This window comes from Maylandia zebra, linkage group LG6 (genome assembly GCF_041146795.1).
Source record: "Maylandia zebra isolate NMK-2024a linkage group LG6, Mzebra_GT3a, whole genome shotgun sequence".
Classification (NCBI taxonomy): domain Eukaryota; kingdom Metazoa; phylum Chordata; class Actinopteri; order Cichliformes; family Cichlidae; genus Maylandia; species Maylandia zebra.
The window spans coordinates 7,660,250-7,685,187 of record NC_135172.1 but is presented as its reverse complement, the minus strand read 5'-3'; the positions used below and the strand labels follow the sequence as shown (position 1 = coordinate 7,685,187).

The window sequence follows — 24,938 nt, the reverse complement described above, 5'->3', positions numbered from 1 at the left end:
TTGTACTACTTGGACACTAAAGTGGCCTCCAATGAGATGACGGTGCCAGAAGTGGCCTGCAGCTCATTTGAGTTTGAGACCCCTGCTCTACTGTGCAGTAGAAAAAATGCATGATTTTGTGGGTCAATGACACAGAAGGAAAAATAAGACAACTTGTAACTAGAAACCCAGTTGGACCCATTCAATCACAAACTAATGGCAAAATGTCTTCGTCATTCAGTTTTATCACTGTGTTGACACAACAAGGTCACTTTGAAGATGGAAAAGTGTTTGCAAACCTGGTACGGGTCTTTGAAATAACCATTTGAAAGGCAACAAGATCACAACTTCATTGCAGGTGGTTGCAAGACTTTTATTCGTTCTGCAGTTTCTACCAACTGCTTTCCCTGGTCTGACTGTAGTATAAGCCTTGGCTTCCTTTTTCACATCCAGAAGCTATGCTGATGTTTTATATACAGTCTGTGAGTGTTGCATAGATGTCTACTGACAACAAATGGACCTTCTGTATTTTTATTTTCCAGTATGGTGTAAAAAGTAGTACGTGCCTTAACGCTGATGATGAGCATACTTTATGCAAAGGGCAACAAGATGTTGTAAGATTTTTGACATTAACATTACAAAATGTGCAAAGAAACACACATACTGGGCTTTTGTGCAGAAGTATTCTACAAGTACTATACATTAAAATTCCCCCAAATTCAAAGAGTCTGAGCCTCATATTCATTTCATTCTCTACATGATGAAATCAAGTCTTTATTACAGTTCCTCCTCAGGCTAGTCATCACAGCACGTCTTGATTTTAAGACCAGGACACATTAATTTTATGGTGATATTTTCACATTCAACATGCCGCCGCCTTCTCCCTGCAGGTGCTTCAGGCACAAGAAACAAGAAAAACCGGAGTGGAGCAGATTGCAGTAGGGTGAGAGGGATGGAGTTGCATGTGTAAATGCTGGAGAGGAGGAATAACACTTGGGCTTAGCTAAAACACCAGAGGAGAGGAGAGGATGTAGGGGGTGGGAGTACCAAGGGAAATGAAGACATGATATACATATTCAACATCCATCAAGGAAAAAAATCCATACACTGACGGTCAGATAGATGTAATCCATCTCTAGTAGGTTCTAGCAGTAATCTGCGACAAATAGCCTTTTTTTTTTTTTTTTTTCAGTCCTGAAGAAGGTGCTTGAACTTGGACATTCAGACTAAATGCACAGTGTAGGTGGAGATTGATAGGGAGAGACAGCAGAGCCTATCCTCTCCAGAAGGTGAGTGCTGTTCCAATGAATTAAAATTCCAACACACACTATTGCTGCTTTGAATTCTGATTTCTGGAATTTCTGTTTTTACGCTCATGATGCTATCCTGTATGCCACTGGTCCCACTCCAATCTACTTTCTACAGATTACATGCTATTTTTAGCCGCCAATGGTTAACTTAAAGCTTGTTTTAAACTCCACAAATGCTGAAATATGCATTTCACATGAATATAATCACTGAAGTAGGTTAAGTCTTAAAGCAGCATAAATCAATATAAAAACATGGTTCAATAGTAGAATGTCCTGGTGAAGTCATTTTTGACTCCGCACTTAAAAACGAACTGTGCAGAATAAGATTTCTGCTGCTAGAGGTTCCTCATTCAAACCAACAGTAAAAGCATACTTTAAGATAAAACTAGGATCATGTTGTTATCACCACTGTTGCCTAGTAAAAGTTACCGAGTCAGGCTGAAATCACATCAATGCACATTAATTCTGGTAATGATCAGGTTGCATATTCACTTAAAGAAGTTGCTTTCTAATCAAACAATTGCAACACAATGTTAATTGCTAATATGAACCAACTGTTCATATAGTTCCGGTAGCCTACAATATGTATCAAATTCAATAATAGGGAGGGCCAGAGCTCTTATGATCAAACAATCTTTTTTTACATAATATAAATTGATTATTCAATTTATCCATTATCCATTGCCGAAGCTGCTGCATTGAGCTGCAGCCGCAAGGTGGTTGGTGCCTGCCGTGGTGGTAATCCCCGAACCAAATGGTGGACACCAGAGGTGAAGGGAGCCACCAGGCTGAAGAAGGAGTCCTATTGGGCTTGGTTAGCCTGTGGGACTCCAGAGGCAGCCGACAGGTATCGACAGGCCAAGCGGAATGCGGCTTGGGCAGTGGCTGAAGCAAAAACTCGGGTGTGGGAGGAGTTCGGAGAGGCCATGGAAAAAGACTTTCGGACTGCCTCAAAGAGATTCTGGCAAACCGTCAGGCGTCTCAGGAGGGGAAAGCGGTGCTCTACCTGCACTGTGTATAGTGCTGGCGGAGCGCTGCTGACGTCGACTGAGAAAATTGTCAGGCGGTGGAAGGAATACTTCGAGGACCTCCTTAATCCCATTGACACGTCTTCCGAGGAGGAAGCAGAGTCTGGGGATGAGGGGAATGACCCGCCAATTTCCGGGGGCGAGGTCACTGAGGCAGTTAAACAACTCCTTGGTGGCAGAGCCCCTGGTGTTGATGAGGTCCGCCCCAAGTTCCTGAAGGCTCTGGACGTTGTAGGGCTGTCCTGGTTGACACGCCTCTGCAATGCTGCGTGGAGATCAGGGGCAGTACCCATGGACTGCAGAACGGGGTGGTGGTTCCCATCTTTAAGAAGGGGGACCGGAGGGTGTGTTCCAACTACAGGGGGATCACACTCCTCAGCTTCCCTGGGAAAGTCTATGCCAGGGTGCTGGAAAGGAGAGTTCGTCCGCTAGTCGAACCTCGGATACAGGAGGAACAATGCGGCTTTTGTCCTGGTCGTGGAACACTGAACCAGCTCTTTATCCTCTCAAGGATACTTGAGGGTGCATGGGAGTTTGCCCAACCAGTCTACATGTGTTTTGTGGACTTGGAGAAGGCATTCGACCGTGTCCCTCGGGGTGTCCTGTGGGAGGTGTTGCGGGAGTATGGGGTGTCTGGCCCGTTGCTACGGGCCATTCGATCCCTATACAACCGTTGCAAGAGCTTGGTTCGCATTGCCGGCAATAAGTCGGACTCGTTACCGGTGGATGATGGGTTCCGCCAGGGCTGCCCTTTGTCTCCGGTTCTGTTCATAATTTTTATGGACAGGATTTCAGGCCAAGTGGCGAAGGGCTTTCGCTTTGGTGGCCTCAGAATCTCATCTCTGATTTTTGCAGATGATGTGGTTCTGTTGGCTTCATCGGGTGAGGGCCTCCTGGAGAGATTATATCTCTCGGCTGGCCTGGGAACGCCTTGGTGTTCCCCCGGATAAGCTGGAGGAGGTGGCTGGGGAGAGGGAGGTCTGGGCCTCTTTGCTTAGGCTGCTGCCCCCGCGACCCGGCCTCGGATAAAGCGGATGAGGAGGACGGATGGATTATTAATTTATGTATATTTAAAAAGTTGGATTTAAGACTACCTGGTAAATGTCAGCCCAGCAAATATACTGTCCACTTGCTTGTTTTCCATCTCTACCAAGTGGCATCCTCTTAGCTGGGGACAAACAGAATTGTGATTTGGTCAGTGCTCATCAATTAACCTACTGGTTTATACTGTTTCAAAGCTTAAAGCAATGTTAAGGACATGGTCAAATAGACAAGAAGGTGCTGATTTATCCTTTTCCCTTTTTGATTGGACTAAGAACCCAGTTACACATCATTACAGACCTGCTGGCAATCTCCTGGCAAGTTCAAATGAGTTTGGAAAAATGTGCATTCACTGACTGGCTGGCATGTGATTGATGGATATTGCTGGCTGCACCAGAAACCTCCTTGTGATTGCTTTGGTTATGAGCAGATTGCTACAGTCTCTAGTAATCTGCATGAAAGACACCAACTTGTCTGGAAACACTGACCAACCACCCAGGGGTTTGTGAAGCTCGAAAAAGTGCGATAGAAGCAGGAAACAGAGAATGCTCATCTAAGTCGAAGTTGTACCATTACCTGTGAAACCAACATGCTTCAAAAGGCATCACTTTTAGTTCGAAGGCAGATGTGGTACCATTTTCGCAGTTTTTCACACTATTGCTTAGAGAGTAGTTTGTTTGCAAACAAATCAACAGGTTCCATGCAAACTACTGCTCACAGAATCCTGATAGTGACTAAAGCCAGGACCGACTGTCAGCGACCGATGGTTGCCAGGAGGTCACTGACCAGTCTTTAAGCCTAAGTGAATGGGTCATTAGCAATTTATTCCACAGTCTCTGCCAGCAACCTCCAGCAACCAACCTCGCCAGCTGGTTGGGGAATATTCATTTTGACAAAGGCTACGTTCACACTGCAGGCGAAAGCGCATCAAATCCGATTTTTTTGACCCTATGCGACCCATATCCGATCATGGTATGACAGTGTGAACGGCACAAATCCGATATTTTCAAATCCGATCTAGGTCACTTTCGTATGTGGTACTGAATCCGATACATATCCGATGTTTCAGAAAGCGACTGCTGTGTGAATGGTCAAGTCGCATTAAATCCGTCTTTTATGTCACTGACACAAGACAGTCGCCAATTTCAGCACTGGAGAAGCACCCGATAAGACATCGCAAACGCTTCCTGGCCATCCGGTGAAACTGCTGGGAAGACAACGTTGGAGAAACGTTAACATTTTATTTGTACTGCATAATCTGCAGATTCTGACAGAAATCTGCAACTATCCTTTGAAGCACCGCTCCTCTAAAACAGCAATAAGGATCATTATTAGGTTATCTACATTATTATGTAGATATCAAAATAACTTAAAGCAAAAATTGGGAAACAATACTGTTCAGTCGAACAATACTGTTCGGTCTGTGTCTAAACAGAGCACGTTGTGTGTGACGTCTTCTTTTGCGCATACAGGCCACTTTGAGGGTTCACACTAGAGCGCGTTTGCTGTTGCATTTTATTTGTAGTGTGAGCGAACAGACAAAAAAATTGGATTTGATCAAAAAATCCGAATTGAGCATTAAGACCTGCAGTGTGAACGTAGCCATAGTGACTGGTGGTTACAACATGGTTGCCAACCATCTCTATGGTTTTGTGACTGGGGGGCTTAAAGAGACTGTTCCAGTGAGTACATTTTCTTTGAAGCCTGATTTTCACTGGAAATGTTAGCATCCCATTTTATATAGCAGTGAATTGCGGATGTTAGTTGGTAATGAAGCTAGCAAGCCAGGCAAGCGTTAGCCGATAGCTCGTGCCCGGTAATCCAGAAAGCCCCCAAAACCAAATGGTAGTACGATAGCCTAGAAACTAAGGACAGTCTTACTTTTATATAGAGTTTATGGTCTGTACTAACTCCTGAAGGAATATTGCCCCTGTACTTGCCAAACAGTTACTTCCACCGTGTTTACAAAGCCTGCTGGAGAGCAGGCAGCATAGATCAGGCTTCTAGAGCCCACTGTACAGATAACAGTGTTCATCACATTTTGTTCCAAAATGTATGCATGAATGTATGTGTGAATCAAAGCTGTACAACATTGTCCATAAAATAAAACTTCATTAGTTAAGTTTACAGGTAAGCAGAAGTTTTAACTTTTATTTTATTTTTTTATAGCACATCAAAAAAAAGTTCCAGTTTTGCTTTTTAATGAGGTTAATTCATAATCTTGCCACAAAAATGCTGGCTGTTCAAAGCTTTCGAGCAATCAGTGCTGCTTTTTTGTTCCTCTGCTGAGGACGGTCTCCATTTGAGGCAAAGAAATAGGTCATGCAGCTGCTCAATTATGCTTAATTTTAGATCTACAACGCCCAGTTTAACTAGTTATTAATCAGGTTGTCGCTACCTTTGTCACTCTCTGAAGCTCCCTTATTGTACCAACCTCCAGCTGCCAATCCCAATTAGGACTGAAATCTCACTGTGAAACCAGCTATGTATATCTTTGTCAGACTAATCAAACTTATTTTTTTGTTTTTAAATCTTTGTGACTTTAAATACTATTTCTACTTATTACCAGGCATGTCAACCATTACCTTTCCATTTATTCCACTCTGTACCTTTTGTCTGGACTTTCACATGCTCGTAATCTTTGAGCTCCATCCATCTGGTTCACAAATTCCCCCCCACTTCTCTGTCTCTTTCTCTCATCTTCCCCCTCATGTTGCCCTTCCTTTCGTCCTTTTTTTGTGTAGTAGTGATGTGGCTCAGAAACAGGGAGTCAAAGAGTGGTGAGCTGGGACCTCATTATAAAAATGTTCAGAGATTTATACTTCAACTTAGTCTTTAGATAATTCCTGACTGTGTGCTTCATGTTCCAATTCTAAAAGATACTGAGCATAAAAAAACCCTTAAATGAGCTCTAGGGGCCCCATTTGTAACTTTGGTTTGATCTAAAACTCTCACATTGATGTCAGACACCTTATAATTAGTAAGGTAGACTACAATTAATACAAAGTCACTTCTTAATCTTAAGTAACACAAGAAGAGCCACGTTTACTTTTGTCCAATTTAGACACAAATTATAGAACATTGCATGTAGCAATTAATGTCTCACACATTTAATTGATAATTCCTGCAAAGTTCACGACAGACCAGCGTTTTATTTTTATTCTGGTTAGAAGCGAGGCACACTGTAATGCCACCCTGCAGAGTCTCTGCTGGTTTAAACAGCCGTTCTTTATTTGTCAAAAAGCTCTCTTCAAAAGTAAAAATTCATTATTCTTTTAATGCTACCTGCTCTGTGAGACTCTTCAAAATGAAGATAAAATACAAAAGTTCTTTATATTCCTCGATGAGCTGACAAAAATGATTCAAACAGGATCAAATAAAGCAATTGTTGGGGATGGGATTTAGTGGCAGGATCAATCAGCACTGGGCCCTGTCAAGAATATTACAGTTGCAGAATGCTGCATGAATGAAAATCAACTACTACAGTGAAGAAACCGGCTCACTGGTGTTTTTTAAAAGCCTCTGTACATGAATGAAGCTCTGTGGTTATCCAGAGAGTATGAACAATAGTAAGATCAGAAATTTCATGGGGCAGAAAAACTGTGACTACATAAACGCTACTTGTTAACCAGACAAATACATGTTGAGCTGCTTTGCCTACATATTGTGCGCTGATATACAGTGGCTTGCACAAATATTCGGCCCCCTTGAACTGTCCCACATTTTGTCACATTACAGCCACAAACATGAATCAATTTTATTGGAATTCCATGTGAAACACCAACACAAAGTGGTGCACACGTGAGAAGTGGAATGAAAACCATACAGGATTCCAAACATATTTTATAAATAAATAACCACCTTTTGCTGCAATTACAGCTGCCAGTCTTTTAGGGTTTGTCTCTACCAGCTTTGCACATCTAGAGACTAAAATCTTTGCCCATTCTTCTTTGCAAAACAGCTCCAGCTCAGTCAGATTAGATGGACAGCGTTTGTGAACAGCAGTTTTCAGATCTTGCCACAGATTCTCCATTGGATTTAGATCTGGACTTTGACTGGGCCATTCTAACACGTGGATATGTTTTGTTTTAAACCATTCCATTGTTGCCCTGGCTTTATGTTCAGGGTCGTTGTCCTGCTGGAAGGTGAACCTCCGCCCCAGTCTCAAGTCTTTTGCAGACTCCAAGAGGTTTTCTTCCAAGATTGCCCTGTATTTGGCTCCATCCATCGTCCCATCAACTCTGACCAGCTTCATTCACCATTTCTGAATGATCGCTTGAACAGTGCTCCGTGGGATGTTCAAGGCTTGGGAAATCTTTTTGTAGCCTAAACCTGCTTTAAATTTCTCAATAACCTTTTCCCTTAGGGGTGGGTTTTGATAAGCGATTTATCGATTAAAATCGATTCTGGCTTGTATAACGTGATATGGATTCATTAAAATCATGAATCGATTTTTTAATATAAATGTATTTTGCCCAAAACGCCAGAATCTCAGGTTAAACCTCACAAAATTTCAACAACCACCAAACAGCTAAAACAGTAAATGAGAGCAGTAACACGGATTCTGCACAAAGACGTAAAAACAAAGCTCGGACCTGCCGACGGATCAGAATGAGTGAGATGTCGCCTTTCTCACCCTACACGGTCGGGGCTCCTGATTCCGATGTTTCGGGGGCTCCGCACTTTGTGTTTACGCCCTTTTTGCGCTGATTCTAAAGCTGTTAGTTTTATCTCTCTCCAAACAATATTGACCGAACCAGCAGCAAAAGAAGATCCAAACTAAGCTTCACAGAAACATCGTCATGAATTCACTCTGTTTTGCTTCCAACACGATGAAATCACACTTCATGCACAGCTCTCTCTCTCTCTCTCTCTCTCTCTCTGTACTTCAACACCAGTTTTCCCATCTAAAAATCTGTTTTCTACATTATTCGCTTGCTTGTTATGCACAAGTCTACCGTTGTTTACAGCGCCGTTGGCCGCTGTTTTTTTTTCCTTTTACTTACTTCCGAAAAGAAAACCTAATTTCTGCTGTTCAATAGGCTACTGAACAAATTTAAACTTTTTAAAATTGTGCAAAATGCAGCCGTGTCTCTAATAAAACCGTTGTAACTTCAGAGGTAATGTGCTAAAGTTGATTAATGGTTTTCTTTCGTTTTTGATGTACTGCAGAATATTTTTATAAAATCCCAGGCCAGGAAAATCACCTTCATGTTTTTCTGTGTTTTATCTTCAGCTACTTTGACACAAAGGCATCTGCTGTGATGCTCACACCTTTGATAAAGACTTGCGAGTGTCAGCTTACTTTTTATAGATACAAAAATATGTAAATTATCTGAATTATAATATTTCTGACTGTCTGAGGCAAAATTTCCCAGATTCAAATCGAATTGAATCGAATTGAATCAAATCGTGGATCAAATCGATTCGGGACCTTGTGAATCGGAATCGAATCGATTCTAGAAATCAGTGACGATACCCAGCCATATTATCCCTGACCTCTCTGGTGTGTCCTTCGACTTCATGGTGTTGTTGCTCCCAATATTCTCTTAGACAACCTCTGAGGCCGTCACAGAGCAGCTGTATTTGTACTGACATTAGATTACACACAGGTGCTCTCTATTTAGTCATTGGCACTCATCAGGCAATGTCTATGGGCAACTGACTGCACTCAGACCAAAGGGGGCTGAATAATTACGCACACCCCACTTTGCAGTTATTTATTTGTAAAAAATGTTTGGAATCATGTATGATTTTCGTTCCACTTCTCACGTGTACACCACTTTGTTTTGGTCTTTCACGTGGAATTCCAATAAAATTGATTCATGTTTGTGGCTGTAATGTGACAAAATGTGGAAAAGTTCAAGGGGGTTGAATACTTTTGCAAGCCACTGTAATTAACCATGGTGGTAGGCTGTAACTGAGTCTTTCCTCTTACACAACGAAGCTCACAAAACGGTGTGGAAGGCCAAAATTAAGAGCAAAAGATATTTCATATTTAGCCATCTTAACTGTGCCACGCTCTCGGGAAGAGGGAGAAGGAGGGAGAGCTGCGTGAGTCAGGCAGTAGCTAATCACAGGGGAAGGAAGAAGAGAGGATGGGGGAGGAGAGAAAGATGGGAAAGGAAAAAAAAGGGGATGGGAGGGATCGGGGAATCTTTTAAGTTTGGTTTTAATCTGTGGCATGACCAGGATGGGGGATAATGGAGAAGGAAAGGAGCACAGAAGGAGAGAGGGATTGGGCTGTACATGCAACACTACGCAGAGAGGTTACCACACTGCCTGGGGGGGGACTGGGATGCAGAGAGGAGAGAGGGAAGAGAAAGAAAAGTGAGGGCAGGGTCGAGAGAGGAAAGGAGGGGGAGACAGATGACAGATCGTCAGGTGTGGAGGGATGATGATGTGCAGAGAAGGCAGCGGGGGGAGAGAGAGCGTATTTGTTGGGAGATTTCATTGCAATGACCTCGCCGTGTCATCGTCACGCTCCTCCGGGTGATGCTGTGCCTCTTTTGCTGACTCGCCACTTGCTCACCCCAGGAGCAGGAGTGAGATAGAGGCCAGTCCCCCCTCCTACTGTTTGCCCACTGGGAGCACAGACATCAACCGAACCATATCAAAGGGATGCCCTTGACAGTGCAGAAGCAGCGGTGGGGCGTGTCGCCTCCATGTGGTCACTTAGAGCCACTGCACCTCACAGAATGATAAAGGAAACCAATTACCAAAAGGTTTTTGAAATAAGTGAAGACAACACTTCAAAATGTTATGATGACACTTAGCGTGAATGCTTAAATTATACCGAGGCTTCAGACCTCAGGGGTCAACAGTTAAGAACACAGCTGATCAAACATTAGGACACTTTTCCTCTGGTGTCTGAAAGGACTGAAAGGTACCACAGCAACAAGAGACATACAGGAATAAGTATTTAAGGATCCTATTGAAGATTTTCCGTTATTTAGTTCTTTGGCAAAAATCTTTAGTAACAAGACCGCCCTTGGAAAGAGGTTAAACACAGATGAAATAAAAAGAAGAAACCTCATATTATCAGAAATCCTTGAGCAGGTTTATTAATATGAACTCATTAGTTGAATGTTTTTCAAACTCTGCAGGATCAGAGCCTTAAATCGCTTTCATGAACTTAAAAATACACACAAAAAAACTGTTGACTTGTGTTTTGAATAGACCTTATTTTATAGAAGGCCACTATTAACTTACCATGTAAAAGCCCCACTAACTACTGTATTATTATTATTATTATTATTATTATTATTATTATTACTGCAATTTTTGTGTTTCAGGCTGGTTCCATTAGCTGGATGAAAAGAGGTCACTCATAGTAGCAAAAACAAAAGATTATTATCAACTCTGTAGCTCTGCTGACGTTTTTGCCTCTTTTAGCTCACACTGTTGTTTCTGTGGAGCGCGGTTCAGGCTTCGCTGTGCTCTCGTCAACTTTGACTGCAGCACTGGGCAGCAGAGTTCAGCTTAAAAGCTGCGATAAACTAATAAGGAAACACTTAGTAATTGGCACAGCGCAAGATGTTGACAGCACATTTGTAAAACTTGCACTAACAGTGTATTCCCATGTTATTTTCTCTAATACCATCTATTATGGTTATTAATCATTTAAGCAGTTTCTGGATATGAGTGCTAATTAATTAGTATTCACGTGATATAACATCTGATTTTTACTTCGCAAAAAGAAAATGAGAGAAAAATAAAAGCAATGACAGTATCAGTCAAATTCATAATTGTGTGTGTGTCTTGGTTTTGGGTAATTAGAGTCAAAATACAAGAACCTGGAGGTAACCATGGCTGCAAAAAGAAGCACACAAAAAAGAACGGTTGCATAATATTATCACTGCTGACGCTGTAGCTTTGCTTCATCTTTATTCATTTCAAAATATCAGTTATCGTTATCATCATGACACTTTTAAAAGGATAACTTATTTCCTGCTACTGTGATAATGCTGGGCTTTGATTGCAGCGCTGTCTCTGGTGAAGGGGAAATGATGTGCACTTACAGAGGAAATCATTTCTTTAAACTTTGGCAGTTCTTAAAGAGTTTTATAATGTATTTGTTATTCACCCACTGACTCACAAAAACTCATACACCCTCATATGTATGGCAAGGTGCTGGCTTGTCATTGGGAGAAACTTGGGGTTCTTTGTATTATATATCAAACTCCTCTTCTGTCTTCGGTACCGAAGATAAACTTATAAACTTGTTTTTCAAGGAAATGTGACCTCATATAAAACTGCACTTATCTTGGTACCTAGCAGAGCAATATCAAGGGTGGGGGATGCATGTCTGGGTATCAGATTGCAGAAGCTTTGTCTCCAAAAGTATGTAGTTGCACTGGCTTATATTATATTTCTCCTTCATCCTCCGGATAAAACAAGCAGGTGAGGAAAAGTTTAGGCAGAGGCCAACTATCCCTCACAGCTTCAAGTCACAGTGACTTTTTAGAGACGCGGTGCTCAGTAACTCACTTTTTACACCAGTCCTTGAATACTTTGTTTAACAGTGACTAAAGGTCTTATAATTGAATGTAAAATTGACACAAAAAAGTGTGTATTGCAGCAAAGAAAGCAGGCCCCTGAAAACCAAGGTGACACTAAAGTACACTTTTATTCACAAAATCTGGATTGTTATCTTTCACTCCTGCCACGAAGAAAGAATTTGTTATAAGGCCATGTACTCTAAAGGAAATTACTTTCTGCAGTCTTACAGACAAGGCACACGTAGTCACTGAACATTCTCGTATTACACAAAAAAATGTCACATGTCATTATGCGGAGACATTCTCCCAAATAAAGGACACGGTGTCTTCAATAGCTCTGAATGCTTCCAATATTTGACAAAGCCAAATAATCACAGTAACAAAGGTCTGTCACAGTGAAGCAGTGTATTTTCAAAAAAAATTTTCAAAGTTTCTCAAACAGTGAAAAATTTCAGACCAAGGGTTAAACATTACTTATAAACTACAACTGTGCTTGTAAGACAGATGTCCTTAAAACTGAGTGGCAGGTGATTTAATCAAAACTGTTTATACTCAGAGCTTTCCATCTGTACTGTGTCCTTGTCGCACAGGAACAGAAGAAAACACAACATCTCCTCCTTTTTTTATGGTCCTGTAAGTATTTCTGAAAATATCTCCTGCTAAGAAAGGTGCTAATTGGACTCATGGTATGATAAAAGCAAAAAAGTGCTATGTGACAAAGCCAAAGGCTCTCATTGCCATGGCTACCTGCTACACGGCTTTAATTACAGTAATTATGGTTTTTAACTTTTTCACATCAAAGAGCGCTCTGGTATTCTGCAGCAAACTGTGACCATGACCTGCAGCTCTGCCTCCCACTGAACTCTAGCTGATCTCAGGTCTTTCTGAAAACATTTATCAAATCTATATTTGAGATGAGGAACTTTTCTTTGGCTTTTTGGTGGCCAGACCTAATCTCAGACATGCATGAACACATCATTCAGTGCTGTCTGGCCAAGGAAGGGCACGGGGCACATTTGCTCTAGAACGCCTGTTTGTTTTTCTAATATTAGATAAATATCAGCACAGGAAATGAGTGAAAAAACAGTATGGGCATCATTCCCCAGTGAGATATTTTATACACACACACACACAAACACACTGAACATACATGACTGATTTAAATAAGAGCAAATGATGTGATAGTTTTTCTGTTCCAAATTTTTTATTTTTCAAAGACCTTGGGAGGCTTCAGTGTTATTCAGCCTGAGGTTACAAGTGGCCTGGCTGTACTTTTAGTTTCCATACAATAGCTCTACAGAGGTATTCTGAATAATAAGACATCTCCTGAGGTCAAAGCATGCCAAAGCTGTGCTGTAATTACATGACAATTACCTTTAGGTTACAGGGCATCTTAAACTAATGAGGCTGATGCATACAAATGACTTTCTGCCATTGCAGTAGGTGCAAATGTCCAAAGTATAAAATGCATGCCCTGTGAGACCACCGTATTTCTAATGACAAAACAGACAATACTGTGATTAAATAACTCATATTTACTCCACTGTCAGGTGATTTCCATTTACTGTCTACTGCTGTGAGACTACAAATTCTGTATTTTTACGCATCCACTAACGATTAGACAAAGTAATTGTTTCCTAAGTTACACATGAGTCTTGACTAAAGAGTTCCAGGTCCAAGTCCCACATTTCAAAGCTTAAGTCAAACAGGTCATGATCTGCCAAATGCATTACACGCCAATTATACACAATTATACATCTACTTTTTACACTAGGCTGAAAAGCCACTCCTCGCTATGAACCAATCCAGGTTAGTTATTGGTATCTTGGGAACATTAAGACAATGGCTGACATATTTCCTATTTCAATTTAATACGTAAAGATTTGAAGGGATCCATAAGTTGCATCGAGCGACCCCTGGCAGGATTTTCATGGAAATAATTTTTGTGCAACAACTCTAACAAATGGACAAAAAAACAAATCAGACAGAGTAATCACAAAACCTCCTTGAAAGAAGAAAAATAACAGTTACAGGCTAAAATATGAGGGTATTATTTTTCCCTGTGTAAGGCTGAGGTTTAGTTTGGAATCTCTTATTACGTCCACTTGTCCTCTTGCTTTAGTGGAGCAAAATATGAAAATAAATAACTGATCACATGATAAAAACAACAGGAAAGATCAGCAGCTAATTGCCTGTCACTGGCTTCTTATTCTGGTTTGTGTACATTGTCATACTTGTAGTGTTTTAATGTATAAACACCTTAAAGTGGTGGCTTGCACTGCCAGAGGCACTTTTCTTCCTGAGTCTGCTTGGCTTCTGCTGGCTTGATCCATTACCTGTAATGTCAGCTGCTACATGTTTTATGGTGTAGATTTTATAGACTATATAACATTGTGTACATATATATGTACACAAAGTCTGGTAAAGTAAACCACGGGGGGACCACCACGACAATGTTTGTTACAACAAACCTAAGCAGACACTTAAATCAACCTCAGCCAGTTGAACTTTTTTACAGAAGCTAACAAAGCTCAGTATCAGCCAGAAGCTAGCAGCCTCGGTATTAGTAATGGCTCAAAATAGTCAAAATAATTGAAAAATTGTTTTGTTATACAATATATTCTGCACCTGCTATTACGTGGAAAGTTAAAATATATCAGGGACACGCGGGTGTACAGCAACTCGTTTTCAGTTAATCAGTCGCAGTACTGGTCGCAGAGCACTTGGAGAAAAATTGGAATTGGCCAAGAAAATTTCTGTCAGTCCAGGTCAAAGAAAAAGAAGAACAAAAACCAAATAGAACTTTGAAGTTGGATTAATTGATTTATACATTTATTTTAATGTAAGGGAGTTTTTTGCAGGTTTTTGGATTTGGCTCAATAAATATCAACAGTGGACAGAACTGAATATTTATTTATTTATTTATTTATTTTCATGGGCAGCTGTGTTTTCCCTTTATGATATAATTACACCAACAGCTAATAGGTCCACACATAGTGACCTCGCTCACACATGCACTCTCGCTCCGCCTAGGTCCCTTTACAGCCACCCATTGGAGGAGAAGTCCCGCCTCAGTTGCTGACTCTCGGCCTCTGTGAGCGGCTGAAGAGGTGATCGACAGGAGCCACCGTGGAAACCAAACCACTCCATCGCCTGCTTCAGAGCGGGAACTCCCAGCTTCCTAGTCACCTAGCAACACAGAGCTTTAATCAGTCTTCATATACAGTCAGGTCCCTAAATATTGGGACATTGACACAATTCTAACATTTTTGGCTCTATACACCACCACAATGGATTCCAAATGAAACGAACGAGATTTGCTTTAACTGTAGACTGTCAGCTTTTATTTGAGGGTATTTACATCCAAATCAGGTGAACGGTGGACAGTGACAATTACAACAGTTTGCAAATGCGCCTCCCACTTCTTAAGGGACCAAAAGTAATGGGACAATTGGCTTCTCAGCTGTTCCATGGCTAGGTGTGTGTTATTCCCTCATTACCCCAATTACAATGAGCAGAAAAAAGGTCCAGAGTTAATTTCAAGTGTGCTGTTTGCATTTGGAACCTGTTGCCGTCTACTGCTAAGATGAAATCCAAAGAGCTGTCAGTATCAGTGAAGCAAGCCATCATTAGGCTGAGAAAACAAAACAAACCCATCAGAGAGATAGCAAAAACATTAGGCGTGGCCAAAACAACTGTTTGGAACATTTTCAAAAAGAAGGAACGTACCGGTGAGCTCAGCAACACCAAAAGACCCAGAAGACCATGGAAAACAACTGTGGTGGATGAACGAAGAATCCTTTCCCTGGTGAAGAAAACACCCTTCACAATAGTTGGCCAGATCAAGAACACTCTCCAGGAGGTTGGTGTATGTGTGTCAAAGTCAACAATCAAGAGAAGACTCCACCAGTGTGAATACAGAGGGTTCACCACAAGGAAGGCCAGATTAGAGTTTGCCAAACGACATCTAAAAAAGCCGTCACAGTTCTGGAACAACATCCTATGGACAGACGAGACCAAGATCAATGTACCAGAGTGATGGGAAGAGAAGAGTATGGAGAAGGAAAGGAAGTGCTCATGATCCTAAGCATACCACCTCATCAGTGAACCGCCATGACACTTCCAGCGCCATGCTGGAAGTGTCATGGCGTGGGCACGTATGGCTGCCAGTGGAACTGGTTCTCTTGTATTTACTGATGATGTGACTGCTGACAAAAGCAGTACGACGAATTCTGAAGTGTTTCGGGCAATATTATCTGCTCATATTCAGCCAAATGCTTCAAAACTCATTGGACGCCGCTTCACAGTGCAGATGGACAACTACCCAAAGCATACTGCAAAAGCAACCAAAGAGTTTTTGAAGGGAAAGAAGTGGACTGTTTTGCAATGGCCAAGTCAATCACCTGATCTGAATCCGATTGAGCAAGCATTTCACTTGCTGAAGACAAAACTGAAGGGAAAATGCCCCAAGAATAAGAAGGAACTGGAGACAGTTGCAGTAGAGGTCTGGCAGAGTATCACCAGGGATGAAACCCAGCATCTGGTGATGTCTATGTGTTCCAGACTTCAGGCTGTGATTGACTGCAAAGGATTTGCAACCAAGTATTAAAAAATGAAAGTTTGATTTATGGTTCTTATTCTGTCCCATTACTTTTGGTCCCTTAAGAAATGGGAGGCACATATGCAAACTGTTGTAACTCCTACACCGTTCACCTGATTTGGATGTAAATACCCTCAAATAAAAGATGACAGTCTGCAGTTAAAGCACATCTCGTTCGTTTCATTTGGAATCCATTGTGGTGGTGTATGGAGCCAAAAATGTTAGAATTGTGTTGATGTCCCAATATGTATGGACCTGACTGCATATCCCATATGGATGATGTTGTGCTTTGCAAAGCTTTAAACTTAGACATTTTCCCTATTCGTGATTTATATTTGACGGCTGAAATCCACCTGTACCACATGCCACTTCATACTGTAGTGAAGATGATTTTATGAATTAGACTGTAGAGCAGTGACATTTACCACCACATTTACCTTAATGCACACTTACAGAGCCTGAGACATGCTCAACAGCACCTGCCTTCAATTCAGAACAAATCAGAGTGACATACAGTGCAAAACTGACATTTAACCTGATGCTACAAAGATATACAGTGGGGCAAAAAAGTATTTAGTCAGCCACCGATTGTGCAAGTTCCCCCACTTAAAATGATGACAGAGGTCAGTAACTTGCACCAGAGGTACACTTCAACTGTGAGAGACAGAATGTGAAAAAAAAATCCATGAATTCACATGGTAGGATTTGTAAAGAATTTATTCGTAAATTAGGGTGGAAAATAAGTATTTGGTCACCTCAAACAAGGAAAATCTCTGGCTCTCACAGACCTGTAACGTCTTCTGTAAGAAGCTTTTCTGTCCCCCACTCGTTACCTGTATGAATGGCACCTGTTTGAACTCATCATCTGTATAAAAGACCAGAGGTGGGACCAAGTCATTGTTTTGCAAGTCTCAAGTAAGTCTCAAGTCTTTATCCTCAAGTCTCAAGTCAAGTCTCAAGTAATGTCAGGCAAGTCAGAGTCGAGTCTCAAGTCACTGGTGTAAAAGTCCGAGTCAAGTCACAAGTCTGAAACTTTGAATTTCAAGTCCTTTCGAGTCTTTAAAAAAAAACAACGAAAAAATAATGTTGCAGTTATATGCTAAATGTAAATATTAGACCATGTAATTTTAAAATCTGTGTTTTTCTCAACACATGACAAAATAGTGAACTTGGAAAATATACACAAATTGTGAAATTGCACCTCTTTAAAATGCAGCTCAATTAAACCTAGCTCCAAGAATAATTTTCACCGACAGTTCTGAGATAAGCTGCATGTTATTCTTGGATGCGGTTGTAGGACCAGCTTTAAAATCGCATGACAAAAATATCATACACATTAAAAAAAACTGTATCACCAACGTAGCCTGGACAACATTTGCTAGTTAGATGAAGTCAGCTATCTCATCTTAGCATATTTATATGCATATTTATAATCATACGGTTCTTGGAGTGAGTGCACACACTCATGAAGTTTAGTAACTTCAGGTCACTGCAATAAGCCCAGGTACAGTTTACCGACGGATGGGTACAGGACCTTGAAATGCACCGTGTAGAACGAAAGACCATCGTACGTATCATAAGTTTACCAGTCTCACAAATCGTCGTCATAAATACACATTCCTTAACCGTTTATTAATAGGACCTTTGAGCTCAACGGTAATTAATTAGTAGTGGAAATAATTTCTGGTAGCATCACAGAAATGTAGCAGTGACAACAATATTGTATGCTGTAATCGTACTGGGCAATTAGTGATACAAAAAACCTGTTTTATCCTGTGAATAAAAGTATATGTTTTTGTCAATGTACCATAATAACAGAAGCGAAACGCAATATTGTGTCAGGACAATTCACTATTTATGCACAATAAATAAAGGAGCATAGCGCGACAATTTCTGTTCAGCGCCAGACTTGCTTGTAACCTATGTCACTAATTATGTTATGAAAATGACGTATTAACTACTAAAAAACACTGACCTTCGTGTAAATGCTTGGAGCAGACTAACCTGTGAGCTGGAGGGTTCTGGGACGTTATATTTGATCTTTGAATGGCTGCAATCCAGGCCATCCATCGCATCTTTGTTACTTCGGAAACATGGCTCGAACAATTTCTCTTCAACGACGTAATCCGATAACAACCGATCTCTTTACCCGTCGGCTTCCCGTGGCTGTCATGCGACCGGCTATTGCAGTTAATAATACAACGGCTTCTTGACATTTTTGTGTTTCTTTTTATCGCTGTATAACTGATTTTAATTGAAAGCCTGCGTGCGCTAGTACCGCTTGCCACGAGTTCCCAGAATCCTTTGCGGTTCTACCCGTGAATGACGTCACATTTTCAATCTCTATATAATATGCATGTTAAATTTTATATTTGGGGTAAAATATCAAGTCTTTTCAAGTAAACCGGTTCAAGTCCAATTCAAGTCCCAAGTCATTGGTGTAAAAGTCCAAGTCAAGTCACAAGTCTTAGAACATTTTTTCAAGTCAAGTCTAAAGTCATAAAATTAATGACTCGAGTCTGACTCGAGTCCAAGTCATGTGACTCGAGTCCACACCTCTGTAAAAGACACCTGTCCACAGCCTCAAACAGTCAGACTCCAAACTCCGCCATGGCCAAGACCAACGAGCTTTCGAAGGACACCAGGAAAAGTATTGTAGACCTGCACCAGACTGGGAAGAGAGCCTCATGCTATGGGGCTGTTTTTCTGCCAAGGGGACAGGACGACTGATCCGTGTTAAGGACAGAATGAATGGGGCCATGTATCGTGAGATTTTGAGCCAAAACCTCCTTCCATCAGTGAGAACTTTGAAGATGAGACGAGGCTGGGTCTTCCAACATGACAATGATCCAAAACACACCGCCCGGGCAACAAAGGAGTGGCTCCGTAAGAAGCATTTGAAAGTCCTGGAGAGGCCTAGCCAGTCTCCAGAGCTCAACCCCATAGAAAATCTGTGGCGGGAGTTGAAAGTCCATGTTGCTCGGCGACAGCCCCAAAACATCACTGCTCTCGAGAAGATCTGCATGGAGGAATGGGCCAAAATACCAGCTACTGTGTGTGCAAACCTGGTAAAGACCTATAGTAAACGTTTGACCTCTGTTATTGCCAACAAAGGTTATGTTACAAAGTATTGAGTTGTATTTTTGTTATTGACCAAATACTTATTTTCCACCCTGATTTACGAATAAATTCTTTACAAATCCTACCATGTGGATTCATGGATTTTTTTTTCACATTCTGTCTCTCACAGTTGAAGTGTACCTCTGGTGCAAATTACTGACCTCTGTCATCATTTTAGGTGGGGGAACTTGCACAATCGGTGGCTGACTAAATACTTTTTTGCCCCACTGTATATGTATATAAATATACATGGCGCAAAGCCAAGTTAAAGCTAAACGTACCTGCCTGGAGTCACAGCTAGCAGATTATTACAAAACACGATGGTTAATCATTCCTGTGTTTTGTGGCAATTACATCACTTATTCTTGCACAAAATCATTTGCTACTTTACTGACTGAGATACTTTCATGACTTATGTAAGCCAGCCAGTGTTTCTGTTCAGATATCATTTTTCTGGCAAGAAGAGTAGCAAGCTAAGGTTAGCCAGCTAGTTAAGTTAGCTGTACCATTTGTGTCCCTGGAAAAATCCTCAGCATTTTTTTACTCCATCATGTCCAGTTATAACAGCGATTACAAGAGGTACAAGCTGGCTTTCGCAGAAGCAGTTAATGCACTAAACAGATCTTTACCCTGCGAATGATCATCAAATAAAACCTTGAATTACAAGAGCACAAGGCTGTCTTTACCATTGCTCTTGCTGCTGCATCTGCACGGAAAATGCCACAACAGATTTCCACAAGATTGAAACTGGAATACCACAGGGTTGTGTTTCTCACCTTTTCTATTCCTCTTCACTACTGATTTTGTTATAAGGAGGTGAGTCAACTGTTGGATTGCTTTGTAGAGAAGCTAAACATGTTGTAGACCTCAACCAGATCAGAGGACTACAGACTGGGTAGTGCATATACAGATTCTCATTCATATCAACCAAAGGCAGGTAGAAGAGGTGAACAAGTTCTAGTACTCTGGAATCTATTCACTGCTGATAGTATGGTTGACTGGACTGTCATCGGCTAAGTGGACAAAGCCTTAAGTATACTATAATGACTGGAACTGATCTGTGCATCTGCCTCTCTAAACTCAGCTACAAAAATATGTCTTATCAATTCAGTAGCTGTGCCCACTGTCCTGTATGCATGAGAAACATGGAGAGCAATGGAAAACATTTCCCAAAACCTCAACAAACTGCAACAACACAGCCTGCAAAGGATTTTTAAGATCTCTTACTCGGACTGAGTTACCACACTGACACCATTACTTAGTGATTTCAATTAGAAGGACACATCCTTCACCTACAGTGGCTTGCAAAAGTATTCGCCCCCCTTGAATCTTCCCATATTTTGTCACATTACAGCCACAAACATGAATCAATTTTATTGGAATTCCACGTGAAAGACCAACACAAAGTGGTGTACACGTGAGAAGTGGAACAAAAATCCTACATGATTCCAAATATTTTTTTACAAATAAATAACTACAAAGTGGGGTGTGCATAATTATTCAGCCCCCTTTGGTCTGAGTGCAGTCAGTTGCCCATAGACATTGCCTGATGAGTGCTAATGACTAAATAGAGTGCACTTGTGTGTAATCTAATGTCAGTACAAATACAGCTACTCTGTGACGGCCTCAGAGGTTGTCTAAGAGAATATTGGGAGCAACAACACCATGAAGTCCAAAGAACAAACCAGACAGGTCAGGGATAAAGTTACTGAGAAATTTAAAGTAGGCTTAGGCTACACAAAGATTTCCCAAGCCTTGAACATCCCACGGAGCACTGTTCAAGCGATCATTCAGAAATGGAAGGAGTATGGCACAACTGTAAACCTACCAAGACAAGGCCGTCCACCTAAACTCACAGGCCGAACAAGGAGAGTGCAGATCAGAAATGCAGCCAAGAGGCCCATGGTGACTCTGGACGAGCTGCAGAGATCTACAGCTCAGGTGGGGGAATCTGTCCATAGGACAACTATTAGTCGTGCACTGCACAACGTTGGCCTTTATGGAAGAGTGGCAAGAAGAAAGCCATTGTTAACAGAAAACCATAAGAAGTGCCGTTTGCAGTTTGCCACAAGCCATGTGGGGGACACAGCAAACATGTGGAAAAAGGTGCTCTGGTCAGATGAGACCAAAATGGAACTTTTTGGCCAAAATGCAAAACGCTATGTGTGGCGGAAAACTAACACTGCACATCACTCTGAACACACCATCCCCACTGTCAAATATGGTGGTGGCAGCATCATGCTCTGGGGGTGCTTCTCTCCAGCAGGGACAGGGAAGCTGGTCAGAGTTGATGGGAAGATGGATGGAGCCAAATACAGGGCAATCTTGGAAGAAAACCTCTTGGAGTCTGCAAAAGACTTGAGACTGGAGCAGAGGTTCACCTTCCAGCAGGACAACGACCCTGAACATAAAGCCAGGGCAACAATGGAGTGGTTTAAAACAAAACATATCCATGTGTTAGAATGGCCCAAAGTCCAGATCTAAATCCAATGGAGAATCTGTGGCAAGACCTGAAAACTGCTGTTCACAAACACTCTCCATCTAATCTGACTGAGCTGGAGCTGTTTTGCAAAGAAGAATGGGCAAAGATTTTAGTCTCTAGATGTGCAAAGCTGGTAGAGACAAACCCTAAAAGACTGGCAGCTGTAATTGCAGCAAAAGGTGGTTCTACAAAGTATTGACTCAGGGGGCTGAATAATTACGCACACCCCACTTTGCAGTTATTTATTTGTAAAAAATGTTTGGAATCATGTATGATTTTCGTTCCACTTCTCACGTGTACACCACGTTGTGTTGGTCTTTCACGTGGAATTCCAATAACATTGATTCATGTTTGTAATGGTAAAATGGTAAATGGCCTGTATTTGTATAGCGCTTTACACATCCAGTCTTCCACCCATTCACACACACACATTCACACACTGGTGATGGCAAGCTACATTGTAGCCACACCTGCCCTGGGGCGCACTGACAGAGGCGAGGCTGCCGAACACTGGCGCCACCAGGCCCTCTGACCACCACCAGTAGGCAACGGGTGAAGTGTCTGTAATGTGACAAAATGTGGGAAAGTTCAAGGGGGCCGAATACTTTTCCAAGCCACTGCATCTCCTGAACAATTTGCAAAGACCACCATGACCTGGACTCCATAAATGGGTAGACATAAGAAAGGCCAACCAAAAGCTCATTTGAGGTGGATGTTCACTGACGATCTGAACATTGTTGGCATCAGCTGGCTTTGAATGACCGTATTTTTTGGCGATCATAAGCTGCCCTGTGTGCTAACAGGCGTAAGACGAACCAAAGGTAAGGCTAAGGTTAACTTTAAGCAGCTTATGCCGTCAGTGTCTGTTGTTTATAAAAAAAACCTAAAAAAAACAAAAGAATCATTTGTGTCTGAGAATGAGCGGGCTTTTTTCTGAGTGCACTGGACTTTGCATGAATAGTTCATAGAGGAAGTAACATTTGTTTTGAGTTTAACATCAGATTATCTATAAATACAGCAGAGAAAAAAAAATCAGGTTTGTCTTCTTGGCCCAGAGTGCAATCAGTAAGAGTATTTCAGGCAGAACAGTTTTACCTTTAAGAAATGTGACTAAACCTCCAGTCTGGCACCATTTGTGGGAGTTCATGTCTGCGGTGGATAAAAGCGTGCAATGAGCAGCAGATGGTACTCACAGCGGCATTGGGCTCGATAAGGCGCTGCTGCAGGACTCTGGCTTCCTCCCAACGCCCGGACACACACAGACGCTCCAACTCACATAGCTCCTGGCCCAGCACATTAGCCAGCGCACACACTCCACCGATAGCACCTAGAGACACAAATCAAAGACCGATGAGAGTTCAAGTTTCACTGGTAAAGGCATAATATATATATATATATAACTTAACACCCAGCACGCCCCTGCGGGCGGTTTATCCTTCAAGCTCGGGTCCTCTACCAGAGGCCTGGGAGCTTGAGGGTCCTGCGCAGTATCTTAGCTGTTCCCAGGACTGCGCTCTTCTGGACAGAGATCTCCGATGTTATTCCCGGGATCTGCTGGAGCCACTCGCCTATCTTGGGAGTCACCGCACCTAGTGCTCCGATTACCACGGGGACCACCGTTACCTTCACCCTCCACATCCTCTCGAGCTCTTCTCTGAGCCCTTGGTATTTCTCCAGCTTCTCGTGTTCCTTCTTCCTGATATTGCTGTATATATATATATATATATATATATATATATATATATATATATATATATATATATTAGGGGTGCAACGATATTCGTATCGATATTGAACCGTTCGATACAGTGCTTTCGGTTCGGTACGCATATGTATCGAACAATACAATTTTTTTCAATTTTTTTTTTTTTTTTTTTTTGTGTCCCGTTTGGATCTATAGCCATCAGAATTGTTGTCTTGAGGCCAAGAAAGATGCCAAGAGGATTTATTTTAAGTGGATCATCATATTGGTCCATTTGATTGACCTTTATTATAATTATGAATTTATTTTATTTTCAGTTGCAAACGGGACAGACATGACTGTGGGATAGGACAGGGGGAAAGAATGAAAGAAAGAGGGGGAGAGAAAGAAAGAAAACCAAAGGGGAGAAAAAAAAAAGAACAATACAAAATTTGTAATTTATTTTATCAACTTTCCTTCTGACGATGCTGTCTGTGTTGAGCGCTCAGTGAATCTGCATTTGACTACTCCGCCTAGGCTCGAGAGTGCAGCCTAGGCGGAGTAGTCGAACGCAGATTCACTGAGCACTCAACACAGACAGCATGGTCAGAAGGAAGAGCGCAGGGCAAGCTAGCGAGACAGAAGTGGACCTCCCCACCCTCATTCAGATCTGGCGTTTGGAATTATTTTGGTTTTCATGTGACGTATGACCCTGAAGGTAAGCGAGTCATGGACTAAAGTAAAACAGTATGTTGGATGTGCCATGCAATGCTCAATTACATGGGTGGGAGCTAGTGTGTTAGCGCAGTTAGCTCGTTAACGTGTTGGCCGTCTAGCCCCTCTGTATAGGGTAGCTCGTTAACGGAGATTTGCCGTGTTGTGGCGTTAAGGTTATTTCAACGAGATTAACCTGAAAGCACTAGTGGGAACACAACGAATATGACTGCACATTTACACCGACATCATCCTAGTGCAAAGACAAAAACAACAAGCATGCTACTAACTTTAGCCGAGTCATTTAGACAGCTGTTAGCACAGGATTCTCCTTACGGAGACCTGATATGTTTAATATGCTGCTGAGAATATAGCCCAGAAGAAGCGGATAGTATAGCTTTTATTTTGGAAAGAGCCATTTCTCTGTAATAAACTCTCTTTTCCAAAGATGAGTAATTCCTCAATCAGATACAGGGCTCGCA

The 24,938-nt window shown here is 41.7% G+C and overlaps 2 protein-coding genes across 4 annotated transcripts in view; one reads left to right on the top strand and one right to left on the bottom strand.

Moving 5' to 3' along the window:
- LOC101480080 (MORN repeat-containing protein 4) overlaps positions 1-1,268 on the top strand; it is a 33,624-nt gene extending 32,356 nt beyond the window's left edge. Inside the window, exon 6 of the transcript XR_013098828.1 lies at positions 1,172-1,268. The gene's annotated coding sequence lies outside the window, so the exon portion shown is untranslated. The remainder of the gene's footprint in view (positions 1-1,171) is intronic.
- Positions 1,269-11,218: 9,950 nt separating this feature from the next.
- hoga1 (4-hydroxy-2-oxoglutarate aldolase 1) overlaps positions 11,219-24,938 on the bottom strand; it is a 61,206-nt gene continuing 47,486 nt past the window's right edge. For 2 of the 3 annotated variants that reach the window (XM_076884598.1, XM_004571789.2), the window contains exons 7-8: positions 23,255-23,388; positions 11,239-15,048 (exon numbers count right to left, since the gene is read on the bottom strand). In XM_076884598.1, the coding sequence (XP_076740713.1) occupies positions 14,899-15,048; positions 23,255-23,388 (284 nt within the window). In that variant the 3' untranslated portion in view covers positions 11,239-14,898. Of the gene's footprint in view, positions 15,049-23,254; positions 23,389-24,938 lie in introns of all 3 variants that reach the window. The other variant, XM_076884597.1, reaches the window with a different exon arrangement.